The 22,392-nt window shown below is 41.7% G+C and overlaps 1 protein-coding gene across 1 annotated transcript in view; it reads right to left on the reverse strand.

Annotated features, from left to right (window-relative positions):
• STAT1 (signal transducer and activator of transcription 1) overlaps window positions 1-22,392 on the reverse strand; it is a 275,050-nt gene that overhangs the window by 240,045 nt on the left and 12,613 nt on the right. The window contains exon 4 of the mRNA XM_075285132.1: window positions 5,015-5,113. Within this exon, the coding sequence (XP_075141233.1) occupies window positions 5,015-5,113 (99 nt within the window). The remainder of the gene's footprint in view (window positions 1-5,014; window positions 5,114-22,392) is intronic.

The following is a 22,392-nucleotide window of genomic DNA, read 5'->3' on the forward strand; positions in this document are numbered from 1 at the left end:
GAAATAAAGGAAATTAACCATTTGCACAATTTAAGCTATATTTAATTACTGTCCACACAGTAAGGTTAAAGACACTGGGGCAGATTTATGAAGACTGGCGTCACTTATGCCAGTTTTCATTTTCCCACAGCAAGCACAGGTTGCGCCTTTTATATAACAAGGCATACACCTCCTCAAAAATAAGTCACATCATCCACTGGACTGCCCATTTGAGAGAAAATGCACACCTGCTTGTAGCTGGCATACATTTCCCCCCATCATTTAGATTGATGGTGAAAATTATGGTAAATATGGAAGACCCTGCCCCCTGTACACCCCCTCTTTGGGAAAACAGCACAGAAGTGAAAAAGTCATAATTTCTGGTGTATAAACCCTAATATGCTCAAAGAAACCTTTTTTGACCTTTTTCTGCATTTATATATCTGTCCATATCTACCAAATGCAGTTATAAATGAACAAAATTCTGAGACCAAAAGGGGCAATCACAAATAAGTGAAACACTAATGAATTCCCAGCTATTTCTCATTAGTGGCCCTGTTATCAGCAAACCGTCAGTAATGAGAAACAACCTAAAATGAATCAGTGTTTACCTTACTTATTACCGTAATACAAGGCACTTGTGGCCCTAGAATTGAGTGCACTTATAACAGAGAAGTGAAAGCACACGGCGGCCAGGGACTTGATGTGGCTATAGTTGCATCTAGGTACTCCATGTGTCACTCCTGCTTGAGATTTATAATGTAGCCATCCCCATTCACTTGGCTCCTGTATAAGATAAAACATTTTAACATAAAATGAGAATGCTTGAACTGTGTCAGTAGTTGAACAACTGCATAACTCCTGCTCCTGCATTCTCCAAATCTCTTCTGTTGCAGGTGTAGGCTGTAGAGCATACCGTATATACTCGAGTATAAGCCGACCCGAATATAAGCCGAGGCCCCTAATTTTACCACAAAAAACTGGGAAAACTTATTGGCTCGAGTATAAGCCTAGGGGGGGAAATGCAGCAGCTACTGGAAAATTTCAAAAATTAAAATGGTCTGAGTTTTTGGGTGCAGTAGTTGCTGGGTGCTGGGGAAGGGGAGGGGGTGTTTTGGTTGTCTGCCACTTCCCTAAGCTTGAGGACTGTTTTTTCTTCCCCCACTTGGAATTCAGTCTGGCTAAATATAGGGTATCTGCAGTGCTCCTATTAACCCCTTCCCGACGGAACAGGAGCACTGCAGATAACCTATATTCAGTAGACCGGGCACTTTCAGACACAGGGATGCCTAATGTGTATGTGTTTCACAGAAATTTTCTACTTTTGTATGTATTCTAGGGAAAGGAGGTGATTTAGAACTTTTATTTTTTAAAAATATATATTTTTTTTTTTTTTTGCACTATTTCATGGGAGATTCTATCCATTAATATTGTGGCTGGTCATAGACCCTCCCTCCTAAAGATGAAAAAAAAAAAAAAATTTTGCTGACTTGAGTATAAACCGAGGGGGGCTTTTTCAGCACAAAAACTGGGCTGAAAAATTCGGCTTATACTCGAGTATATACGGTAATACTTTATTGGAGTATTGAAAAATAAGATGGGAAGCAGTTATCCTGTGGTTTTGGCATAATATGTAATATATAATATAATAATAATAATAATAATAATAATAATAATAAAATAATAATAAATAAAATAATAAAAATAATAATAGTATAATATAATATGTAATATAATAAATCAAATATATATATATATTGGAATTTTAATTTACCAGATGTTTACCTATAGCAGTGATGGCGAACCTTTTAGAGACCGAGTGCCCAAACTGCAACCCAAAACCCACAAAATTTTTGCGGAGTGCCAACACGACAATATAGACTTAATACTATGCGGATCCACAATTGCGGACAGTTACTGACCAAAAATTACAGTCATGTGGGGCTTTACAGAGCTTTCAATAATACAAACAACGTTGTAATGAAATGTAAAGGTCTCGGCATTTGGTACTTTGAACAATTAATTTTCACTATTTACATCGCACAGGATCTGTTTTATAGTTACCGTGTAATATTCTTACATCCTGTACTAATATCACGTCTGCTATAAAACAGATACTGTGTGATATAAATAGTGAGGGGACCCCAGACAGTATTATATGCTCTGCAGTGGGCCCACCACACAATATTATATTCTCCACAGTACCACAGTAGCCCCCCAGTGTTATATGCTCCGCAGTAGGTGTGTGTCCCCCACAGGATTATATGCTCCACAGTGGCATCCACACACAGTATTGTGTGCTTATAAATAGGCCCCCCCCCAGTATTATATGCTCTTTAGTACGCCCCCCCAGTATTATATGCTCTTTAGTACACCCCCCAGTATTATAAGCCACCCCAGTATTATAAGCCCCCCCAGTATTATACACTCCCCCCAGTATTATAAACCCCCTCAGTATTATACACTCCCCCCAGTATTATACACTCCCCCCAGTATTATAGACCCCACCCAGTATTATAAGCCCCCCCAGTATTATACACTCCCCCCCCAGTATCATACACCCCACCAAGTATTATAAGCGCTCCCCCCAACATCATATACACAGTGAGCCACTCTCATACTCACCCCTGAAGAGCCGCCGGCATCCACCTTCTTGTCACTGGCGGCGCTGATGACGTCATCGTGCCCGCGTCGGGGCAGAGGTCAAACTCTGCAGCCAGTGTAGGCCGCGGTCGCGCGATCCGCGGCCTACCCTGACAGCTTTCAGCTGTATGTGCATTTGCACATACAACTGAAGGCAGTGATCGCTCATCAACGGAGAATCCTGTACCGGATTCCCTGTTGGTGAGCGATCCGGGCGACCGCACGCGTGCCAGCATGGAGGGCTCTGCGTGCCCTCTCTGGCACGCGTGCCATAGGTTCGCCATCACTGACCTATAGTGAACTGCACAATGAATGCCTAGGACTCTAGACTATGAACCTGAAAGTACTCTGTCTCTTCATACTACACACTGTTACAAAAATATTTGCAGTTACAATCAATGAGAGGAATTTATAAATCCCTCTGCGCCAGTTGTCTGGTGTAGAGGGGTGAAAAAGTGTTGCATCTTTGCATCATGTAAGAAAATTTGATGGTACCACACACTCTTTTCGATATGTGGTGCTAACAAAATAGGATCCTTCGACCCATGTAAACCATTTGCAAATAAATTTTGTTGCACACACCAATTTTTGGTGAAAGGAATAAGTGATTTATTTTACAATACAATAAACGCCATTGACACAAAGCAAAGTATAGATTTTGGGCAATAGAATAGGCTAGACCAATTGAGATTTGACGTTTCAGTCGTTAGACCTTCATCAGAAGTGATCTAGTGTGGATTCAGAAGCAGTGGAGTGTCAAATCGTGATGCATCATGTGACATCCCCATTCTATACCTTACCCATCATATTCGGCAAAAAAAAAGGCAGAGCAGGGGAACTTCGTACCACATATTTATTATAACTTATGATAGTTTTTTGGCGGGAATTATACTGCAAATCTAGTCCAGTTCCTAACCGAGTAATCTCCATTTTGGCACACAGACATATGACTGATTTATGAAGAGACTGGAGTCTCTTCATAAATCAGAGCTGCCTTGCGCCATTCCGATTCCTACTTCAGTCTTAATAAATCTGACCTATTGTGTTTTGCGCAGAATATCCTCAGATACAGCCTCTACATATACTGTATTATGGCACCAAACATACCAGAGATTGTATAAAGGTATAATAATGGTTTTGTAAATTACCGTATTTTTCGGACTATAAGACGCACCCAGGTTTTAGAGGAGAAAAATAGGGGAAAAAAAATTTCAGGCAAAAAATGGTAAAATATTTAATATATGGGAGTTGTAGTTTTGGAACAGCTGCAAGGCCACATTGACAGGTGACCCTGCAGCTGTACGGGGATGTATAGGGCGTTTTTTTTGTGGGGCCAGGTGTACTTTTTAGATATACCATTTTGGGAAATGTTTATTGCTTAGATCACCTTTTATTTAATTCAGAGGCAAAACAGAGAGAAAATCCCGGCAGTTTAGCACTTTTGATTTTGACGTTCACTGTACATAAAAATATTAGTAGACCGGGCATTTTCAGACACAGGGATACCTAATGTGTATGTTTCACAGTAATGTTATACTTTTATATGTATTCGAGGGAAAGGAGGTGAACTTTTATTTATTTTATTTTTTATTATATTTTTTTTTAAGTGTTTTTTTTTTTTTTTTTTTTTTTTTTTTTACTATTTTATTATCCCCCGCCTAGGGGGCTTGAACCTGCAATCATTTGATTGCAAGTCCCATAGATGGCAATACAAGTGTATTGCCGTCTATGGGAGATTCTATACATTACTATCGCGGAGGGTCATAGACCAGCCGCGATAGTAATATATATCTATGACAAGCCTCGGAGCCTTCATTAGGCTCCCAGCTGTCATCGGAACAGGTCGGCTCCTGCGGCCTCGCCGTGCAGGAGCCGGCCTGCATCACTAAAGGTATGGAGCCGGTGGGGACCGGCCCCGGGGCTAACTGACTGCCGGGACCTGCGGAGGAGGAGCGGATTTGCAGCATGGCCGCGCTACTGCCACCGCTGGTTTTCTTCAGCGGCAGGAGCGTGGCAATCTGCAGGCCCCGGCAGCTAAGACATTCCCCGGCATCTGCTGTAATAGACCGGCGGATGCCGGGGAGTGTCTTAGCTGCCGGGGCCTGCAGATAGTCACGCTCCTGCCGCTGAAGAAAACCAGCGGTGGCAGTAGCGCGGCCATGCTGCAAATCCGCTCCTTCCCCCCACATTCAGACTATAAGACGCACCCTCATTTTCCTCCGAAATTTGGGGGGAAAAAACTGCGTCTTATAGTCCGAAAAATACGGTAGGTTTTACCTTCACTTCATCTATTGGACTGAAGCCTAAATATAAGCAATATGGATATAAGCAAAAACAAAATATTTATTTAGGAGTTACTTTTCTTATTTTAAAAGTTATTAAATTAAAATACCTTTGAATAAAGATGAGCATTTTCCAGAATTTTACTTTCCTCTCTTAAGCAGCTGTAAATAATCATCGCCATTTGTATGGGATCTTCTTGGAACAAATCCTACAAAATAAAACATGAAAACATGAATACACCAAAAGATCCCAATATAATATTACACCTCTATAAACCCATTGTATGACTATATGTCAGTATGGAATTTAGGTTCCACATTGAAAAAGTAATATAGCAGGCCCAGAGATGGTTTGAATTAAAACAAAAAGGATTTTTCATACTGATGACATATGCACAGGAATGGTCAGATTAGCTGTAGCCTCCAGACAAAGGAAGTTATAGTAGAAAGGAAGAGCGTGCAGGCATTTCCTGATCAAATAAGAGGAGAGGTGCTACCTCGGAACTACCAATAGGTAGTGGACAAGGCAGCCAGAACAGTTAATCTGTGTGAAGTCCATGTGTCGGACCACCATGGATTAAACGTATTGGTGACATCTTGGAAAGGTCATTAGTATAAAAAAAGAAATCTTTTTAGGCCAGACAATCCATTTAAAGCTGCTTTCACATCACATTTTTTGTTTCAGAGAATATGTTTTTTTGAGCAATAGGTTGAAACAAAAAGGATTGGTTATATAAATTTGCAAGCACTTACATTATTACTGTTTATCAGGATGTTTGGTGAAGATGTTTATAATTTATTATACTAGCAGGAGGACCCGGCTTTGGACAGGTATATTTAATTTTTTTGTTTATGTAGTGGCCCCATACGAATTGCCTAGTTTTGCACTGGTGCATGTTGCATGTCATTTGTGTGGGTCCATAAGCGTCATGTGGTCATGTGTATCTCAGTTTGGAAATCAGTGAAAAATGTGCGATCGGGTTTTATGGCTACCTGGAGTAAACCTTTATGAATGTAATCCTCTAATGTATGTTGCTGTGTGGTGAGCTGTGTATCTAAGCCTCTGATGGTTGTATATCAGTGGATAGATATCAGTGTTGGATATCAGTGTTGGATACACCTGGAGTAATGCTGTGTGCATGTGGAGTGCCGTGTGTATGCCAGTTGGAATATGAGTGAAAGACTTGCAGGTGTGTATTGGCTAATGCAGGTCACTGTTTTGGAGTAACAAAAATGTAACTTTTATTGGATCAATTAAAATGATTTACAAAATAGACTAGTCCTAAAAGAGTGTGTAGGGGGGCAGACTTTTCAATGTAATGCCTGTGTTATACGGTATTAACCACTTCAATGTCCAAGCTAGTGTGCCAAAAGCCTCACACAATATAAGACAGGGGTTGGCAAGCCCTGGCACGCGTGCCAAGAGTGGCACTCCTGGCATATTTCATTGGCACACCAGCAGCACGGGACCTGCAAGAATTACATGAAGTTGGAGCGTCCGTCAGTGCTCTGCTAGAGCATAAGGACACTCCCCTTCTCTCACTGCCCTCCAATGAGAGGGGTGCAGGAAACTCAGGGGGTGGAGCTCAATCACTGTGGTCTCTTCCTGCTATAGTGATAGCTCCTGCCGTCTGCATCCCTGCAAAGGCCTCCCGAGGAGAGGAGAGCTGTAGCAAATTGAAAGTCAAAAAAAGACACAATAAGTAGGTGCTGGAGTTAGGGGGTGTTCACACTACCATCGGTGTCCGACAGGTAGTGTCCGCTGCTAATGTCCGTTCAAAATCTTGTGCGGACATTAGCATCGGACACTAGCTGTGTCCGTGACATTTTGTATTGATTTAAATGGAGATCGGGTGCATTCTTTTACAGTCCGTGCCTGTCTTTAACTGTCCGTTCCCAAAGATGTCCGACTTTTCAAGAGGACAGACAAACTGACATGGGCAAACACCTTTCATCCAAATTGGCAGTTTGTCGATTTTAAACGTCTGGAAAAAGAATTGTCGCAAACAAGAGCTATGAAGGTAGCCAGAAGTCACACAGTTCTCCTCAAGCGGAGCTGACTGGGATCATTGACGCCAACAACACATGCATTATATGGTGTTGCAGTGAGTTGCTGAGATATGCCGGAACAATTACAGGCATGGTGCGAAGAACAACTTCAGTCCCAGACCAAGAGAGCTTCCAAAACACCGAAGCAGGCGGATCATCAACGCCAACAACACGCTCATTATATGACTTCCCAGCGAGCTGTTGAAATGTCGGAACAATCACAGGCATGGGGCGAGGAACAAGTTCAGCAGCAGGACAGCTTAAGAGCTGCCAAACGCCAGAGCAGGTAAACCATCGACGGCAGCAATTAGCTGAATATAGGCAGATCATCCACTCCAACATCCAACAAGTCGCGGGCAGAGGTCAGTTTTATGTATATATAGATAGAAGATAGATATATTTTTATATATATATATATATATATATATATATATATATATATATATACACACACACACAGACACACACACTCTGGAGTCTCTTTTTCTCTAAAGATTTCATAAATATAATGGTGGCCCAAACATGCTGATTTAAACAAAATTCCACCTCTTCATTTCCTAGGCCCCAGAGATAGACCCCCTATATATACAGCGGACTTGATAATATTTTGGCGTCTTGCTCTGCATATGGGCATAATAAATAAACCAAGTATTATACAGTATCAGAGTACAGACATTTTTTTATAGCACTGAAATATATTGAGTGGTAATGACCAGGATACTTTTCAAAACTATCCTAGAGATGAACAGTGCCCTCGAGATGTCACCAACTTTGCCAGCCTATTCAAAATCAGGCCAGTCATTGACCTCATTAGCGCCAAACTTATTGCGGCATACATCTATGATCAGAACATTTCTAAAGAGGATTCCCTGATCAGTTTCAAAGGGAGGCTTAAATTCCACCAATACTTGCCCAGTAAGAGGGCATCAAAATGTCCAAACTGTGTGAGAGTAGCTCAGAATTTATGAAGGAGGCACATCACAATGCCCCCAAGCATAGAAGCTATAGAGAAAATAGTGTAGTATTTACTGCACCCACAGCTGGACCATGGATATCACCTTTACGTGAATAGCTTCTACACCAACATCTCACTCTTTCATTTTCTCAGTTCCTGAGGCACTATAGCTTGTGGGACAGTGTGCAAAAATCAGACAGGTCTCCCTAGGGCACAGGATGTGCAGTCCCCTAGAAGGTATATCACTACTTTATGTGTTAATTTACCTTTCAACCTCTGTTGTGCACCAATTTCTGAAAAAAAGTTATTAATGGAATACCTGTGGGAACCAAATGTTCACTTTAACTATTCTTACGGAGTCTAGTTTAAAAACTGAGGTTGGAAGTTTTCGCTGTTTTTCAGGGGAATGACATGGCGCCTGAAAAATATTTCTGCAAAATCTGCCCTACAAATAGCATTCTGTCCCTTCTGAATCCTGCTCTATGCAAATATAGCAGTTTACATCCACAAGTGGAGCATTTTCATAGTCGGGAGAAATTGCTTAACAAATTGAGAGTGCATTTTCTCTTTTCACCCCCCTGTGCAAATGAAAAAATTGGGGCTAAAGCTACTTTATTGGAAAATATGTCAGGTTCCAAATTTACTGCCTAATTCTATGAATTACCTGTGAGGTCAAAATACTCACTATACCCTTTGATTAACTTCTTGAGGGGTCTAGTTTTCAAAATGGAGTCATTTGTTAGAACTTTCCACTGTTCCGAGACTCAGGGGTTCTGTGAAAAAGACATGGTAGCTGAAAACAATTAGCTCAATATTTTCATTCCAAAAGTGTTCTGTCCGACCATGTGCCCATACGGCAGTTTATATCCTCATGGGGGACATTTCTGTAGTCGGTTGAAATTGCTCAACAAATTGTGAGTGCATTTTCTCTTTTCACCCCTTGTGAAGATGAAAAATTTGGGGCTAGAGTGAAGTTTTATTGGAAAATAAGTAACTTTTCATTTTTCATGTACCAATGGTAAAAAAAAAAAAAGTCTATGAAACACGTGTAAGGTCAAAATGCTCGCTATACTCCTTTATAAATTTGAAGTTATTTCATAATGGGGTCACTTCTTTAGGATTTGTATTGTTCTTGTACCTTATGGAATCTGCAAATCTATGAAGGCTTCTGAAAATGATTGCAGGTTAATATATGCAAGGAGAGGAATTTAGTTAGATATACAGATGCAGCAGAGTTAGGCTAATTAAACACGATCGTGTGTTGTCTGCTGAATGTGATCGAACGGCAAAGCCAATGCACATGCAGCATACGGAGGTCAACCGTGTACCGGCCGTCCATAAGCAGCCCAATTTATTCAGAGTAGAGGCCATGGAAGCATGGCTGCAAAATCAGATAAGAATAGCACCTGTCTTAGGTTTTGAGGCCTGGACAGTCGACCCAAGCACACGACAGTGTGGCACACCCAGAAGGCACTTTGAACTAGCACACTGTCGTAAGGGCCCTGTAACTGAATAACACAATTAGTTAAACTGCTGCAGTGTAACATATCATCACAGACGACATCAAAAACCAAAAAAAAATTTAAAAAAAAGCTCTGAAACATGTTTAACCAATTACAAAAGTTTGGGTGAACTTTGCTACACCTGTATTTAGTACCTGGTCCATACTAATACATTACGTTGTATACTACTCAGCATTCCGGGCCCCTAAAAGTCAAATCTGGCATGATAAGACAATTATAAAGTAAGGAGGAAGGATTATTTAGATAGATTTTCATTTATCAGTCTCTATTACAGCTCTCCGCGGCATAACAACCAACTTTCCTGGGACCCTGAAAGACATATCTGGCAAACTGTTGAACAATTAAAGAGCTAAGTTAATGATTTATTTAGTAACATTTAGTATTCAGCTGTCTTGAGAATATTAAAGGCAAATCTTACAGGGTATTGCACAATTAGGGAAAGTAGTACTGGGATTTATTTAGATACTAGCCTCAGACTTTCGTCTGCATGTTGTTGGCGATGATGATCTGCCTATATTGCTACCGTCGATGGTTTGCCTGTTCCGGCAGCTCTCAAGTGGTCCTGCTGCTGAACTTGTTCCTCACACCGTGCCTGTGATTGTTCTGGCAGCTCAGGAGTTCACTGGGACACCATATAATGAGTGTGCTGTTGGTTTTGATGATCCGCCTGCTACGGCGTTTCGGCAGCTGTCAAGCTGGCCTACCGCTGATCTCACTCTGTGCCAGTGATTATTCCGGCATCTCAGTAGCTCGCTGGGAAGCCATATAATGAGCGTGTTGTTAGCATCCAGTGTGTCAGTCACAATGGACTGAGGGTTAGCTGTGTGTTTACGTAGAGAGAGAACAGACCTGGCTTTATCAGCCTGCTGCCAAGAGCAGTTTAATATAGTATGTGAACATAAATTCATAACAGTCGTGAAGCCATGTCATTATCGGGATAAAAAGTAGCCTATGTGTTAATTACAAACTATCTATGTGCCAAATTTCATTCAAATCCGTTCATCTGTTTTTGCGTGATTGAGTAACAAACATCCAAACACACAAACATCCAAACCCACAAACTTTCACATTTATAAAATTAGTAGGATAGGATATTTTTCCCCAGGTTGCGCCTCATTTACAATGTAAGCTGTGCCGTAAAATTGACACGTTCGGTATGATCACAGCGATACCAAATTTACATAGTTTACGTCATGTTTTAACACTTTCACAAAAATCCAAAACTTGAAAAATGCATAACATTACTTTAGACACCATATTCTGACACTTTTAAGCTTTTATGTTTCTCTGTTCTGTATAAGAAAGCATTTTCTTCTGCACAAGTAAACTTTTTATTTATATCATTTGTGGGGATGACATTTTGATCACAATTTATTCCATTTTTGGAGAGGAGGGAAAGTGGACACAGCTATTTTAACCGGTTAAGGACCAGGCCCAGAAGTACATTAAGGACCGGGCCTCTTTTTTCAAAACTGACATGTGTCACTTTAAATGGCAATAACTTTGAGACGCTTTAACTTACACAAGTGATTTTGAGATTGTTTTTTCGTAACACATTATACTTCATGTTAGTGGTAAACACTAATCAATATTTTTGTATTTATTTATAAAAAAAACTAGCAAATTTGATGGAAATTTGGAAAAAATTGCAATTTTCAAAATGTGACATTCTCTGCTTTTCAGGCAGATAGTCATACCATCCAAATACATAAATAAATATTATCTCCCATATCTCTGCTTTATATCGGCATCATCTTTTGATTGTCTTTTAATTCATTTTGGATGTTACAAGGCTTACAAGTGTAACAGCGATTTTCCAGATTTACAAGAAAATTCCTCAAACTAATTTTTTAGGGACCACTTCAGTTCTGAAAGGAATTATAAAGGCCTATATAATAGAAACCCCCATAAATCACCCCATTTTCAAAACTACACCCCTCAAATTATTCAAAACAGCATTTGGGATGTTTGTTAACCCTTTAAGCATTTCATAAGAATAAAAATAATATGGAGGTCAAATTTAGACATTTCATTTTTTTTCACTAATACATTCATTTAGACCTAAAATTAACACATTCACAAAGGGTTAAAGGAGAAAATGCATCTCACATTTTGTTATGCAATTTCTCCCGTGCACAGAAATACCCCACATGTGGGTGTAAACTGATTTTTGGGCACACGGCAGTGCACGAAAGGGAAGGAGCGACACTGGGTGTTTGAACAGCAGATTCTGCTGGAATAATTTTCAGGCACCATGTCGCATTTGCAGAGCCCTTAGCGTATCAAAACAATGGAAACCCCCCAAAAGTGACCCCATTTTAGAATCTACACCTCTCACGGAATTCATCAAGGGGTATAGTCAGCATTTTGACCCTACAGTTGTTTCACAGATTTTACTAACATTGGAATGTGTAAAAGAAAAATTACTAAAATGTCACTTTATCCCCAAAGTTTTCATTTTCACAAGGGGTTAAAGGAGTAAAAGCCCCCCAAAGTTTGTTAAACAATTTCTCCTGAACACGGCAATACCCCATATGTGGCCATATTCTGCTGTATGGGAACATGGCGGGGCTCAGAATGGAAGGAGCGCTATTTTGCTTTGGATGGCAGATTTTGCTGGAATAATTTTTAGGTGCCATGTCGCATTAGCAGAGCCCCTAGAGAACCAATACAGTGGAAACCCCCTAAAAGTGACCCCATTTTGGAAACTACACCCCCCACAGAACATATCAAAGGGTATAGTGAGCATTTTGACCCTACAGCTGTTTCACAGATTTTATTAACATTGGGACATGAAAATGAAAATTTACTTTTTTTCCAACAAACTGTCAATTTAGCCCCAAATTTTTCATTTTCACAAGAGGATAAAGGAAAAAAAGCTCCACAAAGTTCGTTACACAATTTCTCCTGAACACAGAAATGCCCCATATGTGGCCATAATCTACTGTATGGGAACATGGCGGGGCTCAGAATGGAAAGAGCGCTGTTCGGCTTTTGAAGGGCAGATTTTGCTGGAATATTTTTCAGGTGCCATGTCGCATTTGCAGAGCCCCTAGTGTACCAATAAAGTGGAAACCCCCTAAAAGTGACCCCATTTTGGAAACTACACCCCTCATAGAATTTATCTAGGGGTTTGGTGAGCATTTTGGCCTCACAGCTGATTCACAGATTTTATTAACAATGGGACGTAAAAATGAAAAATTACTTTTTTTTTCCAATTAATCGTCCATTTAGCGCCATATTTTTAATTTTGCAAGTAGCTGAAGAATTAAAAGCCCCCCAGAGTTTGTTACACAATTTCTTCTTAACACGGCAATACCCCATATGTGGCCATAATATGCTGTATGGGTATACGGTGGGGCTCAGAATGGAAAGAGCGCTATTTGGCTTTTAGAAAGCAGATGTGGCTGGAATAGTTCTCAGGTGCCATGTCGCATTAGCTCAGCCCCTAAAGTATCAATACAATGGAAACCCCCCATTGTGACCCCATTTTAGAAACTACACAGGTGACAGTAAACTGGAATTCACCAAGAAGTGACCCCATTTTGTAGGGACAATTTTAGGGCCTCTGCAAATGTGACGTGGTGTCCAAAAACAAAGAATCTAAATCTGCACTCCAAAAGCACATAGCGCTCCTTCACATCTACGTCCTGCTGGGTACCCAAATAGCAGTGTATGCCCACATGTATGACACTGGTGTACCCCGGATAACGTACTTAATGCCATATGTGGGTATAAATGGCTGTTTGGGCACAGCCGGGCACAGAAGGGAAGGAGCGCTATTTTGGTTTTTGGAGCACAGTTTGGTTTTTGGAAGTCATGCCACTTTTGCAAAGCCCCTGAATTGCCAATAAAGTGGAATCCACAGACATGTCACCCCATTTTGGACACTACCCCACTCATGGGATTTATCAAGTGGTGTAGCGAGCATTTTTCACCCTTGAGTGTTGCATTTATTTAGTTTCCAGAAATGAAATCACAGCTGATAATGAGAAGTTAAAAATGCATTTTTTCCAGAGATTCGCCATTTTAGTGCCCGATATGTTGTGCCCAACTTATGTCAGCAGAGACACTCCAAAAACTGGTAAGCGGGTATCCCGGGCACAACGGCTTTTAGAGCGTTCATCTCTGATACAAGGCGGGCACAACATATTACGCACTGAAATGACAGATTCCTGGAAAAATTGTCATTTTCACCTCTCACAATCAGCTTCGTATTCATTTATGGATAATAAGTTATAGCAACACTTGGGGGTTAAAAATGCTCTCTGTACCCCTGGAGAAATCCTTCAGGGGTGTAGTTTCCAAAATAAGGTCACATATCAGGGGATTCCACTTTACTGACGTTTCAGCTCTACAAAAGTGTCATGGCATCCAAAAACCAAACCGTCTGTGCTCCAAAAACCCAATAACCCTTCTTCCCTTTTGCGTCCAGCTGTGCCCTAATATCAGTTTATACCACATATGACATTACGTCCGATATAACGGGTACACCAGTGTCATACATGTGTCATACATGTGGCATAAACTGCAGTTTGGGCGCACAGCAGGGCGCAGAAGCGAAGGAGCGCTATGCGGCTTTTGGAGCACAGATTTGGATGTTTGGTATTTGAACGCCATGTCATGTTTGTAGAGCTTGTAAGGTACCAGAAAAGCGGATTCCCCAAAGGAGTGACCCCATTTTGAAAACTGCACCCCTTACAGAATTTATCAGGGGGTGTAGTGAGTATTAGTATCCCCGACGTGACTGCACAGCGGATGGCGAAGAGGGAATATATAAGCAGTGCGGAGAACATTGCAGACACCAAATTCCCTACTATGTCCCAGGAGCTCCTATAATTGGGGGAGTCACTCTGGGGGTCACTTTGGGGGTCCCTTCTGGTGTTTTTTCGCTCATAAGCTGTAAATATGGGGTGTCCCCTGATATTCGCTCGCACAGCTTATACATTCCGTGCCTGCCGCAGCCAGTTGTGTTCTAATAATTTGGCGATTTTTGGGGGGGTTTGCCTTGACATTGCTAGATGCTATATTTTCTTTATGTTTCTTGTGATATGGCCATATAAGGGCTTATTGTTTGCAGGATGAGATGCATTTTGTAATGACACCATCTTTGGGTGCCTACAACTTACTGATTACATTTTATTAACTCTTTCTTGCTGGATTAAAAAAAAAAATAAATCAATCCTGCATTGAGTTTTACATTTTAAATTTTTCGCCATGCAGCGTACAGCATAAGTAACATATGTCCTTTATTCTGCGGGTCGGTACGGTTACGGCGATACCTCATTTATATTATTTTTTTATGCGATACTAAGTCTGCAGAACAAAAACACATATGGGGACATAAATCAATGTTTTTTGCATCGCCATCTTCTGAGAGGCGTAACATTTTTATTTTTCGGTTGACAGTGTTGGTTGAGGGCTTATTTTTTGCGGGAAAATGTGCGCTTTTTATTGGCACTGTTGTGGGGTGAATATGACTTTTTGATCACTTTTTATAGCATATTTTGTAGGATGAGATGGCAAAAAAATCATTATTTCCGGCGAGTTTTTTCAGGTTTTTTTTTCCGACGTTCACCGTGTACATTAAATATTATTTCAGTTTTATTGTACAGGTTGTTACGGACGCGGCGATACCAAATATGCATTGCTTTTTTTTAATTTTTAGTGCTTTTTTTATATAATTCATTTTGTATAGAAAAAAGGGATTTTTGGACTTTAGAACTTTACTTTTTTCATACACTTTATTATTTTTTTTTTTAACTTTTTTTTTACTTTTTCATGTGTCCCTTTAGGACACTTGAATCAGTTGATGCTTTGATGAAAGCATCAGCTGATTCTACACAGTAGCAGACAGGACACGAGCAGGACATGAACCTGCTCGTGTCCTGTAAGCTGCAGAGGAAGTGAGCTGCATCGCTCACTTCCTCCATCGGTCGGCAGGATCAACCAGGTATGTGGGGGCTCCGGTAGTCTGGGGTCACTGGCCAGACCCCAGACTACCTTGTACTGACATCGGCACCCCCCGATCTCACCGCGGGGGGTGCCGATCGGGTTAACCTGTCGGCGGATCCCTTTCGATCGCGCCGTGATGTTTGACGGCGCGATCGAAAGGGTTAACACGTCCAGTCGGACTCAGTTCCGACTGGACGTTATGGAGGAAGGGGTTAGGTGTTAGTAACACCTAACCCCTGTCCCCCCCGCACCCCTCCCCCGCCAGAAAGGTACCTAAAGGCCGGACGTATTTCGGCAATAGTCCGGTCTTTAGGTACCAGCACATGAGGCCGTAAATTTACGTACGGCGGTCCTCATGTGGTTAATCTTTTTTTATTGCTACAGTGTTAATTGTATGAGACAAATATTTTTTTGATATATTTTGATACATCTTGCACTTTTGTATGCCAGGATGGCCAATGTTAATGGATAATTTTTTTCATTTTTTTTAGCCCCCACAGGTGGCTTGGACCTGTACTTCAATAGCAGAGAGATCAGCAATGGGTTATTACACCATCTGTTAAACTGTTCTCTGCTACTGGTGAGAAACAGGTTAACAGATACTGTTATAAAGTCATTTAACACTAGCGTACAGATACTCTGATCTCTGATTGGGTCACTGCACACAGAATTTTGTTGGCGAGGATTCTGACGCTGAATCTACATCAAAATCCGCCTCGCAATAGAGTTCTATGTATTCCACTAGCTTTTTTTTTTCCGCCAGCAGAAAAAAGAAGCAACTGACCTTTCTTCAGGGGGATTCCTCCTGAGGGTCAGTGTACACAGAGTTTTTGGCACCAATTTTGACGCTGAATCAGCCTCCAAAAAAAAGCCTCCCAATAGAGTTCAAACTCCTTGTGAACTCACCCTGAAAAAACCAACAGGAGTCAATGAGAGGCGAAAAAACTGCTAGCTAGTTTTCAAGGTCTATACACTGTGCTGGAGGAAAAAAAAAAAAAAAAACGCCTCAAAATATCATTTTCTAATTCCTGAAGCAGAGTTTTTCCTCTCCAAAAAGCTCAGTGTGCACTGATCCTTAGTCTGATTACTAATACATTACACTGCAATGTTAATGCATTGAAATGTATTGTAAAATCCATATCCTTCTATTATAGGTAGCTTAGCGTAGCCTGTCAACAATTGTACGGATAATAAGCCTGGGAGCCTGTGATAAGATACAGCTATCATGGCAAATGAACACCGTACCCCGGATCTCATTCCAGAGGACATCAATTATAGGCAAGATGGGTAACCTGCGCCACATAATTTGAAGACATGAATTTTTTTATAATATATTTATATTATACTAGTAGAATACCTGCGGCTTCGCTCGCGGAAAATATTTTAAATTGTTGGTTATGCTAGCTAAAGTAAAATTTTCAGTGTCACACTGTAATTGACATTTTCAGAGTGTTAAAGTAAATCTTTTTTTCCCACTTAAACATACCTCCCAACTTTTGAACTACAATAAAAGGGACAAAATGTGTGGCACACTATGCGCGATGTGGCAAATTTAGCCCCTCCCACTTTTATGTTGACTCCGCCCATTCCCCCATTCATTTTTGTGTGCCCCCACACAGTATAATCCTCCTACAGTCACCCGTAAATTATATGCCCCCCCTCCATCTCCATCACTGAGTTTCATGTCCCCCCTCATCTGCCCCCTAGTTTCATGTTCTCCCCTCCATCTGCCCCCAGTTTCATGTCCCCCACTCTATCTGCCCCAGTTTCATGTCCCCCTCCATCTTTGTCCCGTTACATGTCCCCCCTACATCTCTATCCCCAGTTTCATTTCCCCCATCTCTGCCCCCAGTTTCATGTCCCCCATCTCTGACCACAGTTTCAAGCCCCTCTTTCATCTCTTCCCAGTTTCATGTCTCCCTCCATCTCTGCCCCCAGTTTCATGTCCCCCCTCCATCTCTGCCCCCAGTTTCATGTCCCCCCTCCATCTCTGCCCCCAGTTTCATGTCCCCCCCCTCCATCTCTGCCCGAGTTTCATGTCCCCACCTTTATCTCTGCCCCAGTTTCATGTCTCCCCTCCATCTCTGCCCCAGTTTCATGTCCCCTCCTCCATCTCTGCCCCAGTTTCATGTCCCCTCCTCCATCTCTGCCCGTTTCATGTCCCCCCCCTCCATCTCTGCCCCAGTTTCATGTCCCCCCCTCCATCTCTGCCCCAGTTTCATGTCCCCCCCTCCATCTCTGCCCCAGTTTCATGTCCCCCCCTCCATCTCTGCCCCAGTTTCATGTCCCCCCCCTCCATCTCTGCCCCAGTTTCATGTCCCCCCCTCCATCTCTGCCCCAGTTTCATGTCCCCCCCTCCATCTCTACCCCAGTTTCATGTCCCCCCCTCCATGTGTTTCTGCGTGCACAGAGCAAGTGTCCATGCGTGCGGTAGTTGTGTGTGAGTACGCATGTGCTCTGTTCATCCGTGTGTGTAGTGTGCATCCATCTGAGTGTCTTTGCGTGCGTGTGGTCCGTGCATGTGTGTGGTATTTGTGGGGTGGTGTTTGTGTTGTGGCATTTGTGTGGTGTTATGCTTGTGGGTTGGTGTATGTGTGCTGTCTGTGTGATATTTGTGTGTTGTATGTGGTGGTGTGGCCCCTTTAGCAATGACTCTTTGGCACCGTCGCTATAATCCGTCCCTGTCAGTCACAACTGTTGTTTTCCCCTCGGCACTTTCACTTTTCCCCATTATATGTATAGGGTCTAAATTTAGGGGCCCCAATCTCATGACAGGGGGACGCTAGCGAGATGTAACATGCGCAGTATTCTGCTCCTGTGGGTGGAGAGGGGGTGTGCCAAATTTCAGCCAAATAGGGCGAGAACTGTGGATTTGTATACAGCAGGCTACTACAGAATTTGAGTTTTTTTTATATATAGATCTCATAGACTTTAAGCACTTGCGAGAAAAGCTTTCACATTTTGTGAATTGATCTATTAGTCTGTAATGTATCATTTTGACTGTACTTAGCCCTATTTGTACTGCAGAATATGTTGGCACTATATAAATTAAAATGTATTATTGTTTACTTAAAACCCCTAGGGAATTTGAACATAGATGATCCGATACCTCTATCACCATTTCACTAAGGCATAAGGAGGTGTAATGCCCATAATCAGAGTAATGTAGCGGAGACTCAGTTGCTATACTGCCATTTTTAAAGTCTAGACATCCGCTATAATATTATGGTAAACGTAAGGAAAGGGGTAATTAATTTAACTTTGGTTTTTAGTTTTTACTTCAAAGTATCTACCTCCAGATGATTCACACAATCAAGGCATTCTTTCTACAACTGCATTCAAATATTTCTTCTCGACATTATTGGAGAAGTGCCCAAAAATATGCTGCAACGGTAGATTCCTATGCTTTCACGCTTCATCCAATTACTCCCAAACAAGTCTAGAGACTATGCAGCCATTCCATCCCTTGAAGTCTACAGACATTTTATCTGGTCTTATGTATTTCTGACACGTGTTGTTTTTTTTTTTTAAATATTGTTTTGCTGTAACATGACCAGCTTTAGGACAACAGAGGGTATTGCATGGCGCATCAAAATGCTATGGTAGCCCGTTTTTTGCACTATACCAATCACCCTGTGCAATTTGCCAATTCCAGACCCAGGAAAAGAGCCTCAAACCACCACACTTCAGCCTCTATTTTTGACGGTTGGTATAACACACTTCCATTCATCCATCCTGTCACCTACGCAACAAAATACACAAAATTCTGCGTAATGTACCAAAGATGCCATATTTTGAATCATTAGTCCATAAGACCATCTCTTCTGTAGTCCTTCCACTATTCTGGAGGAGCTGCTTGGCTCATACAAGTCTTATTTTGTAGTGGCTTTTCTTTCTCATAGTCTGGGAGTCCTTCATCTGTTTTTTGGCAAACTCGATGCAGGCTTTCATATGTCTTACATTGAGGAGATGTAGAGAAAAAAAAACAAGAAGGGACAACGAGCGCTCTAAGTGCAGTATTGGGATGACAAGTGGTAAAAAAAACAATTAAATAACCAGTTGGCCTCTCATCTGATAGGTTTCAAGTGAGTGGCAGCAGATCTGGAGGCGTATCGGGTGACCGGAGGAAGGATATGCGGAAAACAAGAACCAAAGGTCCATGGTAGGAAGAAGATCCGCGCTCGCTGGTAGTGTTGAGACACAAGAACCGGCGTATCCAATAATGGAACCCTTATTGAGGTAGATAAAACATCACAATGCGTTTCGGGCCAAATCGGGCCCTTTCTCAAGTGCAAATATGCTAAAAGATAAACATAAAACTGCATACAGTATAAATAAACAGATATAATTCATACAAATAGCAGATTGGCCCAGAAGACCAGTCAGGATAGGTGGACATCCTAAATTGAACCAACTCGGTTTGTAATATTTAAGTATGAAGTGATAAAACCCAAATTATCCAAGGATACACAAATCAGGAAAAAAATCAATTTTACATTACAAATGTCGATATAGAGGATTTGATAAACTGTGCAACTGAAGCTCATTACAGCAGTACATAGTGTGTTGATAGATAAGGATTGAAAAACATTAAATATGTATAAGCTAAAAATTATATAGATCTATTAAATAAAAAAGATTTAAAAATAAAAAGACTGGGAGATTTATGTAGTATATTGGACATGCACAAACCAATAGTCATAAAAGCAGTCAAACTTTTTTTAAATGGTAAATAGAATACAATGCATACAATCCCTGATAGAAACAGATTAACCCAAATAGAGGCAGAGATTTAAAGAGGACCTTTCATCAGATCGGCCACAGGCAGTTCTATACACTGCTGGAAAGCTGACAGTGCACTGAATTCAGCGTACTGTCGGTTTTCCCGATCTGTGCCCGATGTAAAGCGCTATCGGTCCCGGTACCGTAGGACTTTACAGTCAGAAGGGCGTTTCTGACACTTAGCCAGGGATGCCCATCTGCCCAGCAGCGCCTATCGATCTGTACTGTGTGAGAGGGGAGGAACGCCCCCTCCCTCTGCTCACACAGCTCGTCCATAGACGAATATTATCAGGAGAGGAGGGGGCGTTCCTCCCCAGTCTTAGAGCACAGCACGATAGGCGCTGCTGGGCAGAAGGGCGTCCCTGGCTAAGTGTCAGAAACACCCTTCTGACTGTAAAGCCCTACGGTATCGGGACCGATAGCGCTTTACACCGGGCACAGATCGGGAAAGCCGATAGTGCGCTGAATTCAGCGCACTGTCAGCTTTCCAGCAGTATATAGAACTGCATGTGCCCAATCTGATGAAAGGTCCTCTTTAAAGTTGCCATTGTTGTTAAAACATGAGAATAAATAAAAAAGAACTCCCCTAAAAATACCAATTATAAAATGCCTTTCAGGCTGAATGGATAGTACTTTTATTCAATCAGCCTGGGGTAAGTAGGATATAAGCATAGGGAGAGGGAAATTGAAAATGTGTATATAATAGAAAGCATTATTTGACATTGCAAGAGCAGTGATGCAGACTGTGAAAGTACTGTCAGTTTGTGATAAATAGGTTCTAAGGGGGCGTTCACACCACCGTCTGTGTCCGACAGGTAGTGTCGGACACAGACGGTAGTGTGAACACCCCCTAATTGCAAAGAAAGGCTGAAAACAAAGTTGCCAATGTACAGATAACCAAGAACGCTAACTAACATTGCAAAACCAGTACAAAAGTAGACTATCACCATGACAGGGAGATAGAATGTATATCACTAAGTCACGTCAGACCAGATGTGTGCTGGCCCGACTGAGAACCTGGTATTTAACTGGTAGGAGAAAATGGGGCGTAGGGAATTGCTTCCCGCGCGCGTACCGCTTCTCCTCATATAATGGCTGCTTGGCGTCTAGGAAATGAAACTGCGCATGCGTCTACTCGTATAGACACGCATGTGCACTATGACATATGACCATGTGTGCTTCTAATTACAATGCAGCACCAAAGTGTGCATGCATCTGAGCTCGATGTGCGCATACCTGAGCTTAATAGTTTGAATGGGGGAAAGCTGTATTACAAAAACTGGATGGTATCGCTATGCTGAGGTCAAACAGCAAGATGCAACAGAACAATAGCCCATCGGCTTTCAGCAAGCCTTGATGATGGGGAAAGTTATGTTTACAAACGCAGGAAGCTGCTAATGGAGATTCATCAGAGACATGGTAATAAATCATAATATTGACCAAAATCAGTGTATAGCAAAAAATAAATAAAGCAATAAATAAAAGAGGGAACAATGACTAAAGCAATAAATGATGGGGAGAGTTATGTATACAAAAGCAAGAAGTTGTTAGGGCTAGTTCACATGCAATTACGCATGTGCATATGCCGTCGCGGCTTTCCGCTCCGGATTAGGCCCAAATGAATGGGCCTAGTCCAGAGGGTGCTGTTGCGAGGCAGACACAGCGACTGAATCAGCCACAGAATCCGCCTGAAGAAAGGGCAGCTTGTTTCTTTTCTCTGCTAGCGGCAACATGCCACTAGCGGAAAAAAGAACGCTAGCGGTCTACATAGACCACCATTGTGAGGGGGCGGATTATGACGTGGATTCCGCACCAAAATCCGCCCCCTCTTGCCCCGTGTGAATGGGGCCTTAATCGAGATTCATCATAGACATGGTAGGAAGTCATAATATTGGCCGAAATCAGTGTATAGCAATAAATAAAGCAATAAATAAAAAGAGCAATGAATAAAGCAATAAATAAGGCAATTTAAAAAAAAATAAATTAAAAAAAAAAAATTGTACTGATTTGAGTCTATTAATGTTTGGTGACATCTTCCCACGCGATGTTCAGCCCTGCGGGAGCCTGAACATCTAGAATATCTCCTTCCTGTGTGCAACCTATCTGTAACCTATCTGTAAGGGAGGAACGGTGTCTATGGGTGTAACTTTAAAGCCAGAGAAATCTTTTTGGTGGCACATTAAAGCATGGCATGAAACACAGTGTTTGGTAAAGCCATTATTCA

This window comes from Leptodactylus fuscus, chromosome 8 (assembly GCF_031893055.1).
Source record: "Leptodactylus fuscus isolate aLepFus1 chromosome 8, aLepFus1.hap2, whole genome shotgun sequence".
Taxonomy (NCBI): Eukaryota; Metazoa; Chordata; class Amphibia; order Anura; family Leptodactylidae; genus Leptodactylus; species Leptodactylus fuscus.